Source organism: Drosophila suzukii, chromosome X (genome assembly GCF_043229965.1).
Source record: "Drosophila suzukii chromosome X, CBGP_Dsuzu_IsoJpt1.0, whole genome shotgun sequence".
NCBI lineage: Eukaryota > Metazoa > Arthropoda > Insecta > Diptera > Drosophilidae > Drosophila > Drosophila suzukii.
Genome location: NC_092084.1, coordinates 21086033 through 21108821, shown reverse-complemented (window position 1 = coordinate 21108821; position 22789 = coordinate 21086033). Strand labels below are relative to the sequence as shown.

Below are 22789 nucleotides of genomic sequence, written 5' to 3'. Positions count from 1 at the left end.
TAAATAAACAAATATTTATATCGTGTATTTGGGTTTTTTTTTAAATCACAAAAATAGAAATGTTGATGCTGAAATGTATTGTTATTAAATGTAAATTATACATATCAGCACCAAAATTATTTTTTTGTGATTTTAGGAAGACATCACATGCTTGCCTGCCATGCTGCAAAAAAAAGTCAAAAAATTAATTCAACTAAAAATATTAAAAATACTCCATATATCGATATTATTCGGGTGATTAATATTAAATCCATTTGATATTTTTAATAACAATGATTTATTATGAATACGATTTTTTATATTTCTACAAGGCCGGTTTTCGGACCGCCCTATCATCGATATGAGCCAACAATGATGTATATTGATATTCCTGCCAGTGACATCGATAGTCTCAATTATAGTGTGTTCACACTGTGCGAAATTCCAAATACGCATATGTATAACCAAAATGTGATTTACAGGTCTTTTGACAAAATGCTACTTACCTCCCCACCTTACTAAAATCTGGTTATGCAAAAAGAGCTTAAAAGCCTATTCGCACTGCCATTTTAACATAGGAGGTGGAAAAAGTGGTTTCGACCCATTCACACATTTGCCCAGGATGCAAAAGCTTGACACAAGTAAAATACTTAAAAAATAGTGTGTTCCAATATTTGCAGCACAATAAATGAATACATTTTTTTATTACACTACGACCATAGTGAAATATCAGGATGTTGATTCACTTCGCTTCAGCTAGTGCACGTCAAATATTTAAATTTTTTGGGAATAGTGATCAATGTGACTTATATTCAAGTAATATTGTGCAAATAAAATAACAACAGTTGGAGATGCAAGATCCTTTTTTCATGAATAGAGCGCTTTTTTTTTAATGTTGTTTTTAAAAAATCCGCCTCCAGTTAATTATATTCGATCGATCAGCCAAGGGGGTCTATCGATATTAATAAACACCGTATTCACATCACTAATACAAAGTTTAATTTGTTTTGATGTGGTTTTTGTACTGATACTAAAATAATAGGTAAGATCTTGAATATAATTTATCATGGAGATCATCTATAGATTATATAATTTTAGAGCAATGAAGCTGTGAGCATGTCATACTGGACTAGTAAATTATGACAACATGATCAATACCTTTGATGAAATACAAAAACGGGGATTACATATTTATCCCAATTGGGTGGCTATTAAGTGGTCGGAATCCCTTTCCCATAGACTTGTTTTTAGGATGCACCATATCCGTTTGGGATAGAGGATGTGGAAGGAGTCACCAAAGGATTTTCTGAATGACTAAATCGGGAAGGAGGTATCCATATCAGAGGGATCGAATTGCGCCAAAAGAAACCTGACAGAACGAAGGCTCCGTTAAGGAGGAATAAGTTCAAGCATTTTGGAGCATCGAGGACTACTAGTTCCAATGAAGAAGACATTTTCAGGGAAGAATATTACCATATCTCAGACGACGAATTTTAAGTGGATGGTGATAACTTACAGGGAGAAGTACAGAACAAACTACAATTGTTCGCTCAAATGTCCTTATTGTCAAAAGCCTCTTCAACGAATGGAAGACTAACACAACATTTTCAATACCACACAGATGAACGGCCATCCAAGTGTTCCAGGGCATCAACAACTTTAAAAATGGTAAAATTCTAAAGGTACACATGTGTATCCACGTTACAGAGTGATCGAAAAATTGCTCCCACTTCTAAGAGACATCCAAAACTAATTAAGATCTTCGACCACACTTGTAAGAAGTGAATCTTTTGTTTGAGAACCTTTACTAAGGATTCACGTCTTAAGCGATCTTTGCTAAAGCACATGGTTTTACTATTCGAACCAACACCCTTTATCTAGATTTCAAATCTTCACTGAAAAGTTGAGAGACAAAGAAAGAAAACTAATGAGTTTTTTGACGTGTTACCCTAATAAGTACATTTTAAAAATACTTAAGATATCTACTAATATGTTAGTTTAGGAATTTATTTAATATAATAATACCATATGTTTTGTGATAAACTAAGTATTTCTTTAGTTAATATTAAATGATGTATTCTCTTAAAATCCAACTGAATCCGGGATTTCTTTTAAAAATGTACATAAATTAACCAAAGTAATAAAAATGGTTGACAGTTTTATGATCACGCTAATCTTTCTTTAAAAGCAACAGCTTATTTTAATTTGTCAAAAATAAGATGAAAGAGCCTTTTCTTTAAATTAAGAGGACTTTGCGGCTCCTTCATTAAGCTTATCTTACCTTTCACCTATAAAAAGTGTTATAAAAGTATGCCTAGCCCAGCCAATGTTTGCTGTACTGCCTCTGCACATCAGCACCTTTAACCAAGGGCAGTGTTTACCTTTTTGTGTGTCGCTTTCGGCTAGGCGCGTAAAACGTATTTTTAATTGCTTGCTCCACTGTCACTTTTCTTCGGCTCCGCAGCCGCGGACATTGTAAAAGTTGTTTGCCATTGTTTTCACTTTGCCAGCGACCACAATTGATGGTCCGTTTGGACTTGGAGGCCAAAACGACGACGATGCGATGGGAAATCTTCGCGCTGCCGATGATAGCCATTTGGCAATGCAATGCGTCTGCCGCGGAGGCACTCTAAAATGGGTCAGCAGCAGCAGCAGCAACTTCCCAACAGCAACATCGAAGCAGCAACAGCAGCATCGCAGCAGCAACTGCAACATCACGGCAGCAACAAGTTGGCTCTTCAGACCGCCCACTCCATTCATCATCAATCGAAGCTGCCAAAAGATGCAGGAGACTAGGGGTTTACAACTGTCTTGTTACCTATTAAGTACAGACTTATATTAATTAAGAAACAATTTAAAAAAATTTAAAAAGTTTAATTACCAAAACATTCTGAAAAATATTTATTGTATGAAATGTATATTTTTTTAAATTTCAATTTTTTAATCCTAATAAGCTTATTTTCTGATATGCCAGTAAGACTTAGTTACCAATGTATGTTGGGATATAAATCACATTTTATGTTACTTTAAAAATCCACAATAAATCTTTTTTACCATCAATTTATCCATAAACTGCTTGTTCGATTTGCTAAGATGCCAACTTCAACTTGAAAGCAATAATACATTTTCAACGGATTTTTTTTAAGTTTTTACAACATGAACATCGGACTTAAAGTCGTGTAAAGTTGAATTTTTTTTTCTTCATTGAGCTCCTGCGTCGGAGATACTTATCGAAACATATTATTCTGTGGAGAAAATGAAGTTCTGATCTATTGTCATCAAAAATATATTAAAACAAGCCGAATTGGTTGGCTACAACTAAAATTATAAGTTACAATAGGAAACACTGTGACAAGTAACATTTAAAAATTAAAAATCTTAAAAAAAATTTGCTATCGAAAAATTATATTATGACATTTTCATGATCTATGGGTCCAAATCTAACAGAATTTTGCATCAAGGGCTTGTAAGATACCTAGTAATGTTTAAAAATTATGTTGTTTCCAATTAGTACACAAAAACTTCAGAATTTAATAGTTATTTTTTTAAATTATTATCATGTTGTTTATAATTAGAAAAATTAGAAAATATTTTTTTAAATACGATAAGGGGTTAGGAAATCTTTTTTCAAATTAACAATTTTAAAAATCGTCAGGTTGCCTAAATATACATATGTTAATTTTTGTATTTTATTATTTTATACATTTAATATTTTGGCTTATTTATTTTATATTAAATTTTGGGCTTTTCTTTTTTCCAGGGTATCAACAGGTGTTTTTCCGTTCACCTGCGTTCTGTGCGTTGTTGTGATTTTTGTTGCCGCGGTGCAGCTTTTGCTTTTGACACATTTTCGCGGCTGTCTCGTTGCCGCCGACGCTCAAAGTTGTCGTTTTTCTTTTTTTTTCTGCTTTTTTGTGTAGTTTTTTGTTGTCTGTAGTTTCTCGGCTCTCTTGGCTTTTGGTTTTGGTTTTGGGCCCGATCGATCAGTTAGTTGCTGACTTTGCGCGGCAGCGAGCGGTTTGCATTGCGATTGCTGTGCCGGTTGTTCAATCCACTTACATACATCGCACATCGCTGAATTGCCACTGCGGTTGCGCATGCGCCCCATCGGAATCGGTGGAAAAATATAAGCCTTCTTTTGGTTGTTTTTTTTTGACGTGAGTGTGAGTGTGGAAAAGTGAAACTGACCAGTACAAGAAACCGAAAATTAAAAACCGAAAACAGTTCTGAGTGCATAATTTGCGTGGTGCATGGTCAAAGATAATATAGACTATTTATTAGACTGATATTTTAAAGTCTTTTGTATGGTGCTGCTGTGTTTAAAGTTGTTGCATTCTTCTTAGAAAAAATTGAGATCCTAAATTAAGATCCCTATAGTTGCCTTACATGCACTCTTAAGTAATAAAGCTCTTAATTTAAAAAGCTTATATTTATTTTATTATTATTATTTTTATATTTTCTGATGTTCCAAGTTGATTTAGTGTATTTAAAAGTATATGGCACATCAATTAAATTTATTTATATGTGTCTATATATTTTTTTTTAAATGTTTATAATGCAATGTTCCTTATTATTTGAATTTCTTTAAATGTGTTAGTTTTGTAGGAATGAAAATAATTTATTATAGTTTTCTTTTTGCATTAAATAATGAAAAGTGAATTTAAAACGTAAAATTAAAAAGGTTTTTTTTTGCTAAAAGCATATTTAAAAATGTGTGAATTTATTTAAAGTTTTGATCATTTTTTGTCTTGTTTTCTGCTGTTGTTGTTGTTGTTTCTGATGTTGCATTTGTGGTTAATGTTGTCCATAAAAATGGCGCGCAAGTTCAAAAGTGCGCACTCATTGGAGATCCACGGATCTGTGGCAAATTCCCATAGTTGTTGTCGTTGCTACCTTTTATGGCCAAACTTGATCAAGAAGTTGCAGAGTCTTACACTGGAAAATATTCCAAAAAATAAAGAAAACTGCGCAATCGATTAATGGTTTAGTTATACAACACAACATGCATTTCAATTGCATCCACTTAGTATGTTCCCAACCCACTCATTTTACTTCTTATGTGAGCGGAATCTTAAACAATAATCTATTTTATCATTTAATGTTTATTTTTTTTTCTTGAAATTTTCTTGATAAATTTATAGGATTAAAATTAAAAGTATAATTAGGAATACTTATTATTAATATTAAAAATATTCACCTAAAATGCGAACCACTTTACTATAAACTGTAAACATAAAAGATAATAAAGCTATTGCTTAATTACAGATTTTATTTCAGGGATCGAAAATAATCATTATTTTTGATATTCTTCTATTAAAAAAATTATTCATTACAATAGTCGGAAAATAAAACTGCAATAATCATGATTTTTTAATTGTTTTTGCTCAAAAATAATTCTTATTATTATAAATAATTATTATTATTATTTTTGGTATATAGCTTTTGACGATTAAAGTAAGGTCCCTGTTTTATTTAAATGTCAGTGTGCTTTAAAGCAACCTACCCCCTTTTTTTTAAATTACAACTTAATTAATTAACTTTTAATAGTTTTCAAAGGTCAAAACTTCAGCAAACATTGAGATATTTTAGTAAGCGATATTTAAAAAAAAATGATAGGTAATCAGCATAAATGCAGATCTCTGTTGCTTTTTGGTTTGACCATGATACGGATCATAAACTTGGTTATGTCTGTGCCTGGTTTATATGGTACATTTTATGCATTGTGAACAATATGACTGTTTTCTGGCCGTGCACACAATGGATTGGGTTTTGGGGTCTGTTGCTCTAGGAATGGGTACAGGAATGGGAATGGGAATGGCTATAATGGCTTTACGAGAATGGCCATAATGACAATCGCGGGACGGATTAGCGGGCAGTTGTGAAGTGCGACTTGGTTGATGGATTCTCCCCCTTCCAGTTGCATAATCATTGAGCTTTTGGAGCTTTAGGTGCCATTCCAAACCCATCCATGTGCACATTTCTCATTCGCATCTTGCTTTCCGTGTGCCACAAGCGCAGATCAAAACTGGAGCAAATTAACCGAGATTAAAGCCCACAATTAGGTGCCCAATGTGAAAGTTAAGGCAGATCCGAAGATCCGAACACTGGAAACCTGTTGCTTCTTTTTATTTTCTGTATTTAGCCGCTGGTGTGGTGGTCGTTTGTTTTTTATTTCTTATTTTTTTCGCCGTATTGTGGCTCATCTGCAGCCATGGCCACTTTTACTGCACTCCCTCGGCCGCGGGAAAAATACAAAAAAAAATAAAGAAAAAGACCAGCATTCGAAGCTATCTTAGCAAACCGATACTTGGAATACCCTAGGCATTTTATTATTATACCTTAAAATTTAAAGTTTAAGTACATAACGATTTTCTAGACGCTTTAAAGCTGCAAAGTCCTATTACAATTTTTAAAAAATGCAATATTAAATATATTTAAATAGAATTTATTATTTATTTTAATGACATTTTTCAATATTTTTTTAAAAATAAAATGAATTAATACTAAAATAAGGTAATCACAGCTAATTTCATTTAAGCCACATTTTTTGTTTTGCTGAGTTTTCTTTCGTAAAAATTGTTTTATTTATTTGTTGTATTTATCGCTTTTAAAAAAATTCAAATTACAAAAATGATAAAAAATACATTTTGGGTAGTACAATTTGGGGTTAAATCATTGTCTATAAACCCTCTCTTAGGGTGATCTTTTAAAAATAATTGATTTATTTATTTCTTATAATTTGTATACATGTTATTTATTTATTTTAAACGTGATACATTCCTAATATTGATTTAGAAAATTATTTTAATTTTTTCCTTCATGTCTTTTAAAATTAAACATTTTTAGAACCAAAAATAAAGGTGATACATTCTTTATATTGTTGTGTCTGGACTCTCAGTCCTTAAAAAACGGGCCTAAAATACGTATCTGATCTTGTTGGTCTGTTTTTTGAGCTTACAGTTTGATACAATATCAATTTAAAATACTAAACAATTTAAAAGAAACATTCGTGATGGACTCCCTTGTAGGGTATTTAAAAATAAAAGAAAACCTAGCAGGGGGCTTGGGTTTGGGCCATAATACGCTTCACTGACCTATGCCAAGGCCCCCGAGCAGCTGATGCCGCGTTTTTATTTCTCTTTTGCACTTTTGAACTCGACCACAAAACTCTCGCCGGCTTTTTAAATGTTGGCGAGCGAAAAAAATCGCGGATACCATGGTATACACATACCGACCAAGTTCAAGTTGGCCAAGTTTCGTTTGGCTTTTTGTTGGAGCTCCTCCGCCGGAAGTCTTCATCGAGGGGCACTTAAAAATGCAGGGACCAGCACATTAGAGATGATCTCGTCGACCCACAGACTGAACCCACAGATCCATCACGACTTGAAAAAGGTGGAAAAAGAGCAGACGAAATACAGGAGAAATTAAACCGAAACACAGCTCTTTCATTATGATGATCATCTTTTTTTTTCGACGGCATTGTCATTATCGTTGTCAGCATCTTGGTTCCCATTAGTCGCTATCAGCGATGAAAACTGTTAGAAATTTCGAGAGCAATTTCAACCCATTTATTATTTGACTTCGATTTGATTTGATTTCTTTTCATTTCCGTTGAAGAAATGGGCTTGGAAACTGGGAATGAGTTCCTAATGAGTTGACACTTTTTATTTAGTTTGCCAAGCTAAATATAGGAAAAGAAAAAACCTAATCATAGGAAGTAAATGTCATTGATTTTGACCCAAAGTTAAAGTTAGACTAGAAAATGTGCTAAAACCTATCCTAACCCGTTTTTAACTAGTATGATTCATAAATTATTCTGGGGTGACTTAAAAAGACTAGCAAAATAGAACTCGAACTCCACAAAAATAATAAAAATAGTATGATTAACACTTCAGGAAATATTTGTATTCGTTTTATATGATTTACTTCCTGATTTTTAAAAACTTTTAAGTGTTTTCTAAGTAACATTTCATAATTAGCCTGATTAATTATTTCTTTTTCCAAATTACTTTTGCTACTGTTTTGTAAGGCTATTTATATTTTTAACAGCTTTTAAAATTCTTCAAGCTCATTAATAATTTGTTCTATAAATTTTAATTGCTTAAAAACCATTTAAAATCTGACCTAAGCTAATTTAAGTCAGCTCTTAATTGATGTTAGAAGTAATTTAAGCCAAAACCAGAAGCTTTATGGAAATTAATGAAATTCTGGAAATGTTAATAATAGGTTTTTGTTTAAATATTTGAAAAAAAAAGCATCTGAAGATGTGAGTAATGAAAATGTGTAGTATCATAACTTCTTACTTTATTTTTCACCATGAATATAATAAAAACCATTGTCATACAAGTAATTCCGGAATTCGAAGTTTCACAATTACTTTATTGACCATTTTGGACTCTGACTGGACCTCTGTTTTTCCTCTGCAGATTCGTTTCGACCGTGTTTTTTGGCTCGGCTATTTGCATTTTCGTTTAGCATTGAACTGACCAGTGATCAGTCGTCAACTGCTCCACTTGACACACATATCTTGGTGATATTTCGTATCTATGCACCTAAAAAAATATATATTGAAATAATTTAAAACTAAAATTTTTTGATGGGAAAATCTGGGTTTAAATAGAAAAATATTAATGTCACAAGTTTTTATCTTATGAAAAAATATTTTTCGGTTAGTCCTAACATTGATAACTTATGTGAGACTTATTTGAAATATAAAACAGCGTTTCAACCTACAATTTAAATATTTTTCGAAACATGGGAATTTGTATACTTGCACATATTTATTTGGATTTAAAGTATAAAAAACATATATATATATATATATATATAATTATTGATATAGGTATTAATTTTTTAAAAAATAAACGAGCGATTCAACCTACAATTTAAATATTTTTCGAAACATGAAAATTTGTATACTTGCACATATTTATTTGGATTTAAAGTATAAAAAATATTTGTATAAATATTGATATAGTTATTATATAAAGTATTATCAATTTTGAATAATAGTTACATTGGAAAATGTTAAATATTAGTTTATATAGATACCTATAATATAAAGTACTAAAATTTTAAATAAAAACTTTTTACTTATACATTAAAATTATTTTAAATACTTAACTTTCGTTTGAAAAATCAATTTAATTGAAGTACATTTTTTTTAATGCCTATTGTTATGTAATTTTTTTCGGTGTATTTAAGCCTTGTTTTCTGGCAATCTCAAGGGGAGGGGGCGTGGCTGGAGGCGGTGGAGTGGAGTGGGTGGAGTCGTAGTTTCACGCAAGGTCCATTGCCACACACGCCACTTTTTTTGGCCGGCTCCGTCATCTCATTTATTAGCTGTATGCATAGTGGCCATTGAAATCGCACGAAATCGGCGGCCAAGTCGTTCCCCAATCGAATCACTTTCACTTTGCTCACCTACAGGGCCACCTCTTCAAACCCCCCTCCCCCCCTTTTCTTTACCCTCTTGTCCAAAAAAACTTGCGTAAACTTTCGTGGTTTCAAAACGAAAAATATGTTTGTGCGATGACAGGTAAAAAAAAAACAAAACAATAATAGTAATAACAATAAATGAATGGGACAGGGAAAAAAGGTGTTATAGGGGACATTTTGGCAGCTTTATTAGCAGGTTTGCGGTGCGTGAGTTCCAGCCATTTGCCAAGACATGGGTTAAATTAACAGGGTCTTTTTTTCTGGTGGTTCAACGTCTTGTATTCAAGTGGCTAAAACGCCAGACCACGCTAAGGTCAAGGGACAACTAGCCCATGACCTTCGACCACAAGCCATGATGTCAGTTGGCGTCGAGATTGCAATGGTTTCATCAGATTACCTATCAGCAATCCAAGGCTTAGCTATTTTGAATACCCTTAAAGGTTAAAGGTAAAATATAAAATCAATGTGGCTAAAATATTTAAGCAAGCTGGGTTAATATAAATTGTTTAAGTACATTGGAATAAGGTTCTGTGTTGCTTTAAATGGGCAAAAAAATATATATAAAAATGACTGTTGTTGGGTATTATCTTTTTTTAGAGGTTGCTGTTTCGCCTTATATAAAATTAATGTTCCTAACCATTTATTTCCTTTATAAACAACACGAATATCAGTTATTCTAATCATAATGATTATAAAATTACAACTGTGACATTGGTTGATTAATAAGGAATATTAAAGCTTTGATTTAACAACAAATCAACAATGGCAAATTGAAAACACCACTTGTTTTCGGAGTCAGTATATAAATTTTAAATAATAAATAAGAACTATTAGTTTTTTTTTATATGGCTAATATTATTTTTTTAATGGTAGCTCTTTCTTCTTATTTAAAACTAAAATGCTTATCCATTAAATTCCTTTGGAAGCAAAACGAAAATCAGTTATTATCATAAAAATGCAACTTTGACGTTGTGTGATTCAGGAGTATAAAAGCTTTGATTTATCAACTAATCAACAAAGGCAAATTGAATACACCAATTGTTTTCGGAGTCACTATATACTATATATAGCCCCAATTTAATTTAATACAACACACTGTATATGCAAGTCAGCCTCGTCTGGGAAACCGATTAGTTGCAATCTGTATTCCCATGCCCACCTGCCCAGTAACGAGTAATTGGCAACATATTCGTCAATCCGCCCAGCCAACCGTATTGCCACAATGATGGCCCATTGTCTGGCCGTCAACGCTGCGTATACGTAATGTGTGTTGCACGTATACGCCCTGTTGGTTTGCCAGCTAATGGCAGGGCGTGGCAGATTCTTGGCTAAGGGCTCGGCCTGATGCAACACATGATATATACCATATATATATGCCCGAGAGGAGTATGGAGTAGAGAAGGGCATGTCGTCACTGGCCATTGTTTGGGGGCCAATAACTCGATCCTCTTGCTTTTTTCCCCGCGGCTGGGAACGGGGTCACCTGAGTCGCAGTTTTTTGGCACCTGCCACAGTAGTTCCGCCCGCCATGCTGGGAAGCTAGCCAACCTGTGAGCGGTTCTTCAGGTCTTATCATTTTTACACAAAAAAAATATTGAGAATAAACCTGCTATAAATGAAATAATAATAAATATATTATATTTTATTTATTTTTATTTAAACTATAAACCTTTAAAAGAAACACCAAGACGCGTGACATCCAAAGAAATAAGCTTCTCTCTTTACCATTTAAAAAAATTTTTTCGAATTTTTTTATCGCTTCCCAGCTAATAATTATGAGAAGCGCATAGAAGGGCGTCATTATTAAAACCCACAATATTTGTAATTCAGCAACAATTTTACTTTCACCTACTGTAAACAACAATTTTGTAATGCATATTTTCATGCAATAAACAATGTATCTTTGGCACATTGCATTTGAAATTATCAAACTTTCTTTTGGTGTACAAAAGTTACTTTGAATTTAAAAAGTCATAGCTTAAACAGGTAAATACTATTTTTCTGTTCAATAAATAAGGGAAGGACATAACGATTGGTCGAGTGACTTCTTTGTAAGGCGTATGAGCAATTGAATTATTTAGAAACGTTTGGCGACGCCTTCAACTTTTGACACGCAGCCCCAGACAGCCAAGCCCCCTGACCCATAAACCCTATCTTTTGGTAAATAGCAGTGCTATAGACCAGCGCGAACTTCTCCAGCTGATTAATTAAAGAATAACAACAGTGGAATACCTCTCTTTCGCCCTGGGAACAGTTGGTTGGACACGTTGCCCGTGTTTTTGGGAAGCGACTCAGTCCAGCCGGCAATGCCTTAGTGGCAGCTCCTCCAGATTGAAGCACACCACCACGCCAAGATGCCCTACAACCTCTGGCTGCGCCGGCGCCTCCAGCTCCTGGCCTCGCTCCTCTTCTGCGGCCTCCTGGGCTATTTGACCTCGGAGGCGGTGGCCAAGCCCACGTTATCCTTTAGCTTGCCGCAAGGCCTGCAGGGATTCCCCTCGTTCCAGTCCTTCACCCAGCAGATCATCGAGCAGCGCAGTGTGCGCCAGATGAAGACGTACAGGTGAGAATAAAATATGACTAACCTAAAATATCGCTAATAAATAATCGGAATAGAGAACTAGTTTTTCATCTTCAATATATATTTTATTAAGTACATAGTTAAGTTTAGTTTTTAAGACATTTGTTTAATTATTGACCCCCGCTTAGCTAATAACTTTGAGAAGCGCATAGAAAGGCGTACTTACTAGACATAGAGCACTATAGAGCAGCGCAGCGCGCGCCAGATGAAGACGTGCAAGTGAATGGTGATCCATTCCATCCGGGCTGTGATTAGCAGTCAAGCAACGATCGTCTGGAGGGTTTCACTCGCCCGCCGAGTCCATTGCCATGGACGTCACGTATCCGCACGGTCGGACGCCTGGCCATGTGCCCATAGCCGCCGCATGAGGCTCGAGCTTCAGCTCTCACTCAAAGCCCTCCCCACAATATGCACGGAAAAAAACAAGAGCTTAATTGAAAATGCAAATGCGCTGGTCAAATATATGTTTACCTTTGCCTTTTCGTATCATTTTAAATAGTATTTAAGATTTAATTTTAATTAATATTAAACAATTTCATAAAATCAAAAATGAGTATAAATTCTACATTTTTCTTTCCTGTGCACTCTCTTTTTCGCAGCGGGAAGCGGGTGAGCAACGACTCCCTCATTATGATATACTATCACGATCTGACCATAGCCGTAACGGAGTTGGGACCCCAGAAGCTGCTACTCGGCTGTGAGCTGATCGAAATCTAGTAAGTATTTTCTAATATTTTGTATTAAACTCTAAAATCCACAAATTTGAAAAGTAGTACTTATCATTGTGGTTTAAAGATTCACCATGGTCACAAGCCATGATATAAACTAAATGTGAAATAATTTGACTAAGACTTAAATAAAATATTTTTTTTATTAGCATTATATAAAAAAACATAAAGTAATTAAATGTTGTGTGCAAATAATGTCCACTTCTTTGTTTGGAAGAAATCAAGGTTTTCCGGAAGTAGCATTTTGACTGATTTACGTGGACAGCTGATTAGACAGAAAATCCAGAGGGTTAGACCCTGAATATTTGATTAGGCACACGATTTATCACGCTTATAAAAATCGAAATGTCCGGCTGTGGTATTACAAATGTTATTCGCGTACAAATAATAAATAAATAAAATAACATATGTACATATAAAACAAAAACACAAAATGGGTTCACTGTTCTGATAACAGAAGAAATCGTGAAGGAATGCATAGTGGGTGCTCTTAGCTAAGAAATATGAGAATCGCGTAGAAAGGCTTACTAACTAATGCTATTCCTCTCTTTCTCCTTAATCCATAGCAACGATAAGGAGGGCAAGATGCTGTTGGAGGGTCTATCGCACTATAATCGCCCTCTGGAAATAAAATTCGACGAAATGCTCAAGCTGATGGACCAGTGTGAGCATGTGGATAAGCTGAGCTACGCCTCTCGTTACAGATCCGAATTGGAGGGCGGTGAGCGGAGCAGTGGCGGCGGAGGAGGCGACTCATCCTCAACGGGTGGAACCAATGATGGAGTGGCCCTCAAACTGGCCACCAATATCTTTCCGCGCAGTCCCTTCTCCCTGCTGAGTGGAATTATTCCAGGTAAGTTGGTCAACTAAAAGATTATCCAATGATGTTTAATAACTTTTTTCATCAGGCACGAAATGGTGTGGCACTGGCGATATAGCAGAGACATACAGCGATCTTGGAACCGAAATGGCCATGGATAGATGCTGTCGCCAACATGATCTATGTCCTATTAAGATCCGAGCCTATCAGAACAAATACGAACTGATGAATGATTCGCTGTACACAAAGTGAGTGAAGAAAGTGGTTGGGAGTGGTTCGGTTTTTGGCATCCCCAAAAATATTACTTTAAACTATATTCCAACCGGAAACGTTTATAATAATGATATATCAACTTTTAAGGACAAAACTAAGGCCTTTATAATATTAAGATGTTAGGATGCTTATAGTTATTTTCTAACTCATATCAGAAACGTAAACATTTTCATTTACTACTCAAAATAAAAATTTTAAAAACAGATATCTCTTTATAATCGTTGAAATACCTTGTTCCCCAATTGAACCACTCTATTTGAACCGTAATCCCAAGATATATCTAATATTTCCATTCCATATTCTTCAGATCCCACTGCATTTGCGACGACATGCTGTTCTCCTGCCTGAAGATGACAAACACCTCGGCCTCGCAGCTGATGGGCTCCATCTACTTCAACCTGGTGCAGGTGCCCTGTTTGGACGGGCGGAGCAATACGTACAAGTTCCGGGCGGCCAAGGAGGGATTCTAAGTAGGGGAGCCAGAAATCGGGGGTTTCGTAGCTCATTTCACTGTACAGGAGGTGGGGACCAGAGAGAGAGAGAGAGATGGAGAGGGAGTCGCTCTATTTATTGTTTTACAAATGATGACGCCCGCTTTTTATTTTTCGAATATTCTGTTGGGTTTACAGTTTACAATTAGCGTTAACGTTATCTAGGATAAGTATTATGTAAAATTGCAATCTTTGTTATACAAATACAAATACGAATATAAATATATATATATATATGTATAATTTATTTGATTAGCCGTCTTTATTCGTTACCAACGTAAAAAAAAAAGTATGTATATAAGGGACAAGAAAAACACGCACACAGTTTTCTTTTTGAAATTCCGATTCCATCTTTAACTACAATGCTTAACCTTAATCGTTGTCTCTCTCACAATATTGCACTAACAAAACAATGTTCGACAAAGAAACAACACACAGATTTTTGTATATATATAAAATTTTGATTCGCGTTCACGGGGAATTTTTCGTCTTCAGCAGGCAGCGACACTGACTAGTGGAGTCTTTCTATATATGGGTTGTCTTTGCTGTTCCATCATGGGATCCCTGGCGATCCGCCGTCTCTAGTGCTAGCGATGTGATGGGTCTAGGTACTTGGAAGGGCGACTGGAGAGCCTAGAAGATGCTGGCCACATTGGGGCCGGGCTGCGAGTTGGTCGGTGTGGGCTGTGTGGGCCGGTCGATGTCCTGGTAGCTGCGCTGCTGGCTGGTTGGGAAGACCGATCCCGTCTGCAGGGTGCCGCCCCTCGTGTTGAACTCCCTGTAGAGCAGGGCCACGCTCACGGGTCGCAGGATCAGATTGATGATGCTAAACGCCACGGCCCAGCCATCTGAAAGTGGTTGAAAAAGAAGGGTGATATTAGTTTGGAGTCTGGCTAGGATCGTACATCTGTTTGGTGTGTCGATAGAGCGGTGTAAATGACTTACTCATGATACCATAATGGAGAGCAATGCTGACTATGTCAAAGAAAATGCTAGAAGCGTTGATGACGAGCGCCTGCAAAGAGATACGAAATGGTACAACGTGAGTTTGGAGGGAATGCTGGGGTTAATGATAAAGAGTTTGAGCTGTTTTATAACCCCTAATAAGTTCTAAGTTTGTATACATATTTAAAGTGAGTTTGTATTAAATTATGATTAAAAAAGATTTAAAATTAAATAATGGTGGGATTAAGAATAAAGGATTTAAGTTGTTTTATACCCCCGAATAGGTTTTAAACTGGTATACATTTTAAAAGTGAGACTGTGTTTTATAACATAACCATAACATAGGGATAAACAGTTTAAGCTGTTCCATACCCCCAAATAGTTTTTAAAAACGTGAACATTTTTAAAGTGGATTTGAATTTAATTTTAATAAAAACAGGTTTATTATTATTTATTGTTGGGATTAAGGATAAAGAGTTATTGGTATTTTTAAAGTGTTTTTGCATTTAATTTTTATGAACACAGGTTTACCATCTTTGGAAAATGTAAACCTTTATTGTAGTAAACTTTTAGGCTTATTAAGCAAATGTAAGTTACCTGAAATCACTACGTAAACCCACTTTAGAAGTAATAAATTACAATTTTACAATTTTACAAACCAATATTAAATTATTTAAAGAAAATTAAGACAATTGAACAGCTAAATATTTTCCCAATAATATAATTGTTATAAATGCAAAGCAAAGTTCAAAGAAAACTAATTGAAATTTAAACTTTCTTAATGGACAATATCAACCTATAGAAATTTTGTTTTTCTAAACAAGTATAGAGGTGTAAACCCATCGAATTGATGTTTTTTTTTTGATATTTTAACAATATAGAAGCACATACAAAATGTATTTGTTTTTAAAAAATCTAAAATAATAACCAGTGGTTGGCAAAAACATCTTTTATGCACACAACATTTGCACATACGTCCCCTTTTCTGATAATAATACGTTGGTAAACCCAAGTGGACAACATATGTTAAAATTCAAATTCCCAGACCACAGAACCTTCCATCCAAATCCTTCACCCACTTTGCCCGGGAATTACTCAGCACGACTCTTTGGGGAACTCCAAGTTATTGCCAACAACAATTTACATATTTGAAATTAAATAAATTATGTTCATTGATTTTTCTTTTGCAGTTTGGCCAGAGGCCGCGGGAGAAAACAAATGAAATACCTTCTGGCTTTCGAAGGATTTGACATCGAGTTGCGTTGAGTTCGGTTGGTTAAGAGGCGTTGCTAATGGCTTTCGAGGAAGCAAACAAAACAAGCGCCGATGCCTGGAAATCCTTCATGGCTGGCTAGAAGCCTCGTTAAATGGGAATTGTCGTAGTGCCCGATTTATATAGTCCTTCCCGGGGGCCTGTGACCCGAAATGGCAATCGCGTGCCGAGGGTCCTTCAAGATGGGGAAAAAACCAAGCCAGTAACTGGGGGCAGTTGTGGGTCCCTCAAATGTCGGCTTTTCGGGGGCGGTGGTCACTTTTCGGTCGGCCTAAGGTCAAAGTTTAGCCATTCACCGTCTTTACTTACTGCTAACTCATCTATTAATACACGAATGCCCCCAAACTTCACACGCAATCCTCCAAAAACCAGGACTTTTATGTGAAAATATTTATATTCATTTATTCCCACACGAAAAGAGAAAAGCTGAAACAATATCAGTGATTAAAAATCAAGTTTTTCTTACAAAAAAAGAAAAGGAGACCAAACACTTACATTTATCCTCATATTTTGATATTTTTAAATATAATTTTGATAAGAAAATATTTTATTTTTTGATCTAGATAATGCCACTTTATCCCTATAAGTACTTTATTACAATACTTCTTTTCTACTATTTTAGAAAAAAAAGAAATCGAGACCAAACATTTAAATGTATCATCATATTTTGATATTCTTAAACAGAATTTTGATACATTCAAAGTAATATATTTTGATCTAGATAATGCTACTTTATCTCTATAAGTTCTACGTTATATTACTTTTTTTCTTATGTTTTGCCAAAAAAGAGAGGGAGACCAGACATTTAAATTTATCATCATATTTTGATATTCTTAAATACCTACAATTTTCATAAATTTAAAATATTATACTTTGATATAAATAATGATAATGCTACTGCGTTATAATACTTTTGTTATACCTTGCAAAACTTTTTTTTAAATTTCCAAAAACTATATATTTTAATCAGAAGTGTTTATAAATCCATATACTTTTTTTCACTGTGTACATCCGCATAAAATCCACTTTCATTAGCATACCCCCACGCATTCAGATTGGGATTTGGTTCCGTTTTTTTTTATTATTTTGGCCATGCCACTTGACGGGCTAAATCCAGTCGGGGGTGGAGCAGAACATTAGAGATTAAAGATCGGGCCGCGCGGAAAACCTGTTATGGCCAAGTTAACCCATAAGCGAGCAAATTGATTGGCCATAAATGTGCCGCAGCTTTTGGTATTAACCAAAACAGCACGAGAGTTTTCCCTTTAGAATTATACGGCTTTTATGCCAGTAAGTAAGAAATTTATATGCCGAAATCCCAGTTGCAAGTCACATTGTGAAACGGCAGACTTTGGTACTTGGATAACCCAAATGCGGTATCTTATCTATAGGAATTTATCTTTCTTTCTACCCTAATCTTAGCTTTATTGCCCTGCTTTTTAAATATTCTTTCTTATGAGAGCTATTTTAATAATGAGAGTGTATTAAATAATATTTTAAAAAGCTTTGAATGCTACTTAAGAAATAAATAGTAAAAGTGTTCTAAAACCTCATGGATTTAACAGTTATTAATGTATGAAAATATAATAATTAATAGTTTAATTCTTTTATTTAAAGTAGGCATATTTTGAATCACCAAGTAAATAAATTTTAATTGAGATTGTATTAACTATTATTTTAAAAAGCTTTGAATGCTACTTAAAAAAAATAGAAAATAGTTCTGAAGATTTATGCAATTTCCACCTATATAGACATGTTTTGAATCACCTAGTAAATAAATTCAAATTGAATTACTCTATTTTTGTAACCCAAATTACACTGTAAGTTAGGTTTATTGCCATGATTAATCGTATTAAATCAGTGACTGCATCATCATCATCATCGCAATCAGTCAATCACTGCATTTGATTGTTTGAATCTCGATATTCTCTCCGGCATTTGCGACTCGTCAAAACTATTTTAGTGAGAACATTTGTTATTTATATTTTGCATGTGTATGCTAATTGCCGATGGGCGCTTTTTTGAACAACCGGTTTGACCGATTTAGCAAATTTCGAGGTGATATCAGTGTGAGTCGTCTAGCATTTGATTAAGGCCCCAGCACAAAAGCCAAGGGAAAGTGCTGGACGAGTATATTCAATTAGTTGGATCAGCACAGACATTTATACAGTACTATAAGAGCCCTTATCTTCAAAACAGACCGATCAACAATACTTTCATGAGTCACAAAAGGCAGTGAATGGAATGCAATGTCATATATCAAAGTCTTAAATACCAATGCAATCGGACTACTGCACTGTTATGATTATCATTTAATTTCATAAGAATAACCTGATAGCGCTCAAGTTCGGAGGTTTAGTATTATAATTTGTAAAAATAACGAAGTTATAATTCCATTCACCAATCTTTCCTGATCTATCTTATCAAACATGGCTAGATAGTCTGAAATTGTGAAAAATACTTTTAGCGGTATTCGGTATTATTCCTAAAAATACCAAAACATAATAAATACTTCAAATTGTTTAACCTTTTTTTTTATTAATTTTTATTTAAAATTAAATTTTGTTAAAATTTATTTTAAAAAAAACTTTTATAAGAAATAAATGTATTTAAACTGAACATTATTATTATTTTAATAATAAAAACAATATAACAATTGCTTTTCAATTAATAAAAAAAATGTATAACATAATGTTCAAGATTGATTGATTATTTCGATGACAAAACTTTGGAACCAAATCAGTAAAAATTAATATTAAAATTTCTTGAATAATAATATTCAATATAGTGGATCTACAATAATTCTTTGTGCAAGCAATAAATTCTTTTCAATGTTATGATACCCCCTTTTAAGGTTATAACAAGCCAATAAATGGAACTAATTGAAGGGCAGACTCAATTGTGTAAATCAAAACCTATATCAATTGACCGAACTCACCGTTTGGACCGCCTCGATGGAGTCCTTGCTGTGCATCGTCCAGAACATGGCGATCAGGAACAGGAAGTTGTAGAACTCATACGCCCCATGGCCCCAGGTGCCCAGCATGGCATTCGAGATGAAGAAGAAGTGCACAAAGGCCACCAGCTGCAACAGAGTTGGGAAATGGGAAATTAGGTGGGGGAATGCATGTGGCAATATGGTTATGCGTGGCCATCTGGTTAGCATATAGGCATAATCATAAGCGGGTTAGTGCCAAGTGAAGCCCCACGAATCCGGCGGAGGAGTTGCCAATTGCAGTCCATATCGTATCGGTTGTCACTTGCGGTTAACTCGGGGCGCTAATCATCGCCCCCAGCGACTGGCCATTAACCCAAGGAGGCCCAACAAGTGAGAGTTAGGCACAGCTGCGGTCATCGCAATAGCAGCGACGTACTTTCTTTTAAAGCCCTATGTGGAGTTAACTAGGTTATAATTTTTTATTTGGAAACTTGGTTTATCAAATTCAACCACAAGTTATTCAGAAATGTATTCCCACCAACCTTTCACGTATGATATTATAATTTGTGGTTTTATATTATCTAAGTTGTACGATATATGTTTATCCAGTGGTCTTTCAACTATTTCTTCAACCATTTTATATAATTAGAAGTAAATTTATTTATCATGGGCAGTATACTCGTAGGTTAAACTTTTTTTAAAGTCTTTTTTGAAGCCTAACCTTCAAATATTCTCGCAGAAATTTGCAAATCTCCCTTTTTTTAGTTAATTTGTATTTTGTAAATTCGTTATTTAAAACGTAATCAAATTTTAAGGTAGTGTTTTCAATTACAATTTATCTCTAAATGGTGTTAGGAATTTATTTCTCTCTAAAGTTTTTACTGGTTTACAAATATATTACGCATTTAAGTTCAAAATAAGCATTTATTAGTCAAAGGTATTTTATACTAGTATTTTATTTCTCAGAAATGTGCCTATAGCAAAGGGGAAAATAGTAAAACTAATCTTCTTGATGGTGAATAATTTTGAAAATTCTTAAATGTTTTAAATGCTGTAATTTTTCAGTAAATAGGTGAAGATTTTTGCTGAACATTGAACAATTATTTCAGAACGCAGCTGTAAATTTGTGTATTCGTTTGCTTATTGAAACATTTATTTACGCCCACTGCTGGTGCTTCAACCAAGCTGTGCAAACACACATATGTCATTTATTCTGTGGCTTAATTTTGCTGTATAAATAAAGATTTTTACAAGGCAGTTTAAAGTTTATGATGGATACTGCTGTACATGTTTGCGTATATATATATTTTTTTGCTTTCATCCAAAGTATAGCATTTTTATTTGCCTATATTTCGACCGCAGCTATAGCTACTTTATTTGCTAATTTCGCATGCATATTTTTGCATCTTAAAAATATGTATTTTTCAACGCCCACTGCTATTGTTTCCACCGGATTTGTACAAAGATCTTTGCCTCAAAAATATGGAACTTATTTTCCGGCGTCATTGTTTTGGTCGCTGCTCTGCAATTACTTATCTATTTTTTGTGTTTATTTTTTACATCCGCCTACTGATATTTTTACGGTCGCAGATGTAACATTCTTTATCTACTTTGTATGCTTATCCACTGTTTCTTTCGACCAGATCTGTACATTTTTTTAATATATTTTGTATGCCTAATTTCTCCTTAGAAGTACTTTTAATATCCCCTCACTGCTATTTTTTTGGCCGCAGCTGTATCTTGTTTTATCTACTTTATAAACTGACCCACAGCTATTTTTCGACCGGATTTGTCTTCTTTTTATATATTTAATTTGACTGAATTTATCCACTTCATTATTCCCAGAAAAATTGTTTATATCCACCCACTGCTAATCTGTTGGCCGCAATTGTATCTTGTTTTATCTACTTTATATACTGACCCACGGCTTTTTTCGACCGGATTTGTGGCCTTTTTACATATTTCATTAGACTGGATTTATCTATTTCGTACGCTTCATGTTTCCCCAGAAATATTTGTGATATCCGCCCACTGCTATTTGTTCGGCCGCAGCTGTACCTGCACCCCCTGCTTGCTGGATGCTGGAGTGCAACAGGAGCGGCGCCTGGCCTCCCGCAGCGAATGCACTGCTTGCTCACCTTCACACGCACGAAAGGGGATCCCATCAATTCGTTGAGGTCGGTCATGATGTGGCTCTTCTCTCTCTCTCTCTCGCTCAGCAGATGCAGATGCAGCGGTCACCGCTATCTCTCTCACTCGCTCCTTTTGCTCTCCCACGCAGCGGCGACGGCGAGAACAAAAACAAATAACAAAAAAAGGCGCACAGCTGTTTCGTTATTTTCGTGTGCAACAATTTGCTGAAATTGTTCCACTTCGAGTCTATTTTCACTTGCAATTCACTTTCAATTGGTGCGAAACAAGCATTCGCAATGGTTTCACTGTGTGTGTGAGCGCACTTGTTGGTCTTCCCTCCTCTTCTTCTTTTTAATTGCAATTATTTTGCAATCACAGTTGTTTTTTTTTGCGGGGGGCGTTAACGGTAAAGGGCGAGAAATTAGTGGTCGTGCACAGCAACAATTATCAGCCAGGCGCAAAAAAAAAACAGAGTGTATATTGTCCTCCCCTGCAAACGTTTGGTGACAACGGCGCAACAGCACGAAAAAACCCACGAGCAGCTTTGATTACTGCGCTGCGAAATGAAATTCAAAAAGTATCTGGACCTGCGCTAGGCGAGAAAACCAAACCTGAAATTAAAAACGCTAAAAAAGACACCAGTATTTTTATTTTCTACATTTCGCCACGGTTGGCGGATGGTCACACCAGCTGAGTTCAAATTTGCTATCCCTCTCCTTTCAACAGAAATGTTAAGTTGTTTTAATGTTAAGATTTGCAGAGCGCTGCTTTTCGAAGCAAGAGCAGAAATCTTATATATCGCATTTTACTGACAGAAAAATACTGAAAAGTACTTCTTGGGAAGATAAAAAAAAAACTCGTTGACGCTGGAAATGCAATGCTCTCATCCTTCCAGCTTTTAGCTGGATATTATACCATTCTTAGCTTAAAAACATAATAAAATGGATAAATTAACTTGAGTATGGGCTTCGAAAGATAAAGAGTGTTACCACTTTTCAAACGAAAACGTGAAAGATTACTGGGAATGTGTCTCGGCTAAGTTAGCACATCTATATTTCTTATCGACGTGTTATCGGCTGTTATCGGTTTTGATTAAAAAATCGCTAATCTTTTTTAAATGATGATTTGAAATATTAACAATTTTAATCAAAGTCATAAATGCCTAATGAACCAGACTTGAGCATAACTAA

At 34.8% G+C, this 22789-nt stretch overlaps 2 protein-coding genes and 1 long non-coding RNA gene across 4 annotated transcripts; 2 read left to right on the top strand and 1 right to left on the bottom strand.

The window, feature by feature from the left end:
• Positions 1-920: 920 nt before the first annotated feature.
• Positions 921-2170, top strand: LOC139353458 (uncharacterized). The gene is made up of 2 exons (XR_011604741.1): positions 921-1021; positions 1078-2170. It is a non-coding gene; the product is annotated as an uncharacterized lncRNA (long non-coding RNA).
• Positions 2171-3973: 1803 nt separating this feature from the next.
• LOC108005479 (uncharacterized) lies at positions 3974-14557 on the top strand. Of its 2 annotated transcripts, none has more exons than XM_017068780.4 (6): positions 3974-4136; positions 11672-11980; positions 12598-12714; positions 13293-13579; positions 13635-13794; positions 14127-14557. In XM_017068780.4, exons 2-6 carry the CDS (start codon positions 11772-11774, stop codon positions 14287-14289), a joined length of 936 nt encoding a protein of 311 aa, XP_016924269.2. In that variant the 5' UTR covers positions 3974-4136; positions 11672-11771; the 3' UTR covers positions 14290-14557. The 2 variants fall into 2 exon arrangements, with proteins under 2 accessions (XP_016924269.2, XP_036677043.2); XM_036821148.3 differs by having other exon boundaries at positions 3974-4142.
• LOC108005480 (type-1 angiotensin II receptor-associated protein) lies at positions 14386-22201 on the bottom strand. The gene is made up of 4 exons (XM_017068781.4): positions 21605-22201; positions 19467-19613; positions 15256-15325; positions 14386-15158 (listed from the first exon to the last, which is right to left on the bottom strand). The coding sequence occupies exons 1-4, from the start codon at positions 21650-21652 to the stop codon at positions 14944-14946; spliced, it is 480 nt and encodes a 159-aa protein (XP_016924270.1). The 5' UTR covers positions 21653-22201; the 3' UTR covers positions 14386-14943.
• Positions 22202-22789: the final 588 nt, after the last annotated feature.

Excerpts from the sequence above, each read along its gene's own strand:
- LOC108005479 (XM_017068780.4), top strand. The coding sequence starts at position 11,772 with ATGCCCTACAACCTCTGGCTGCGCCGGCGCCTCCAGCTCCTGGCCTCG. Across the intron at positions 12,715-13,292 it reads TGTGAGCTGATCGAAATCTA|CAACGATAAGGAGGGCAAGA; the intron begins GTAAGTATTTTC and ends CTTAATCCATAG. Across the intron at positions 13,795-14,126 it reads AATGATTCGCTGTACACAAA|ATCCCACTGCATTTGCGACG; the intron begins GTGAGTGAAGAA and ends CATATTCTTCAG.
- LOC108005480 (XM_017068781.4), bottom strand. The coding sequence starts at position 21,652 with ATGACCGACCTCAACGAATTGATGGGATCCCCTTTCGTGCGTGTGAAG. Across the intron at positions 19,614-21,604 it reads CCCCTTTCGTGCGTGTGAAG|CTGGTGGCCTTTGTGCACTT; the intron begins GTGAGCAAGCAG and ends ACTCTGTTGCAG. Across the intron at positions 15,326-19,466 it reads CCATCGAGGCGGTCCAAACG|GCGCTCGTCATCAACGCTTC; the intron begins GTGAGTTCGGTC and ends ATCTCTTTGCAG.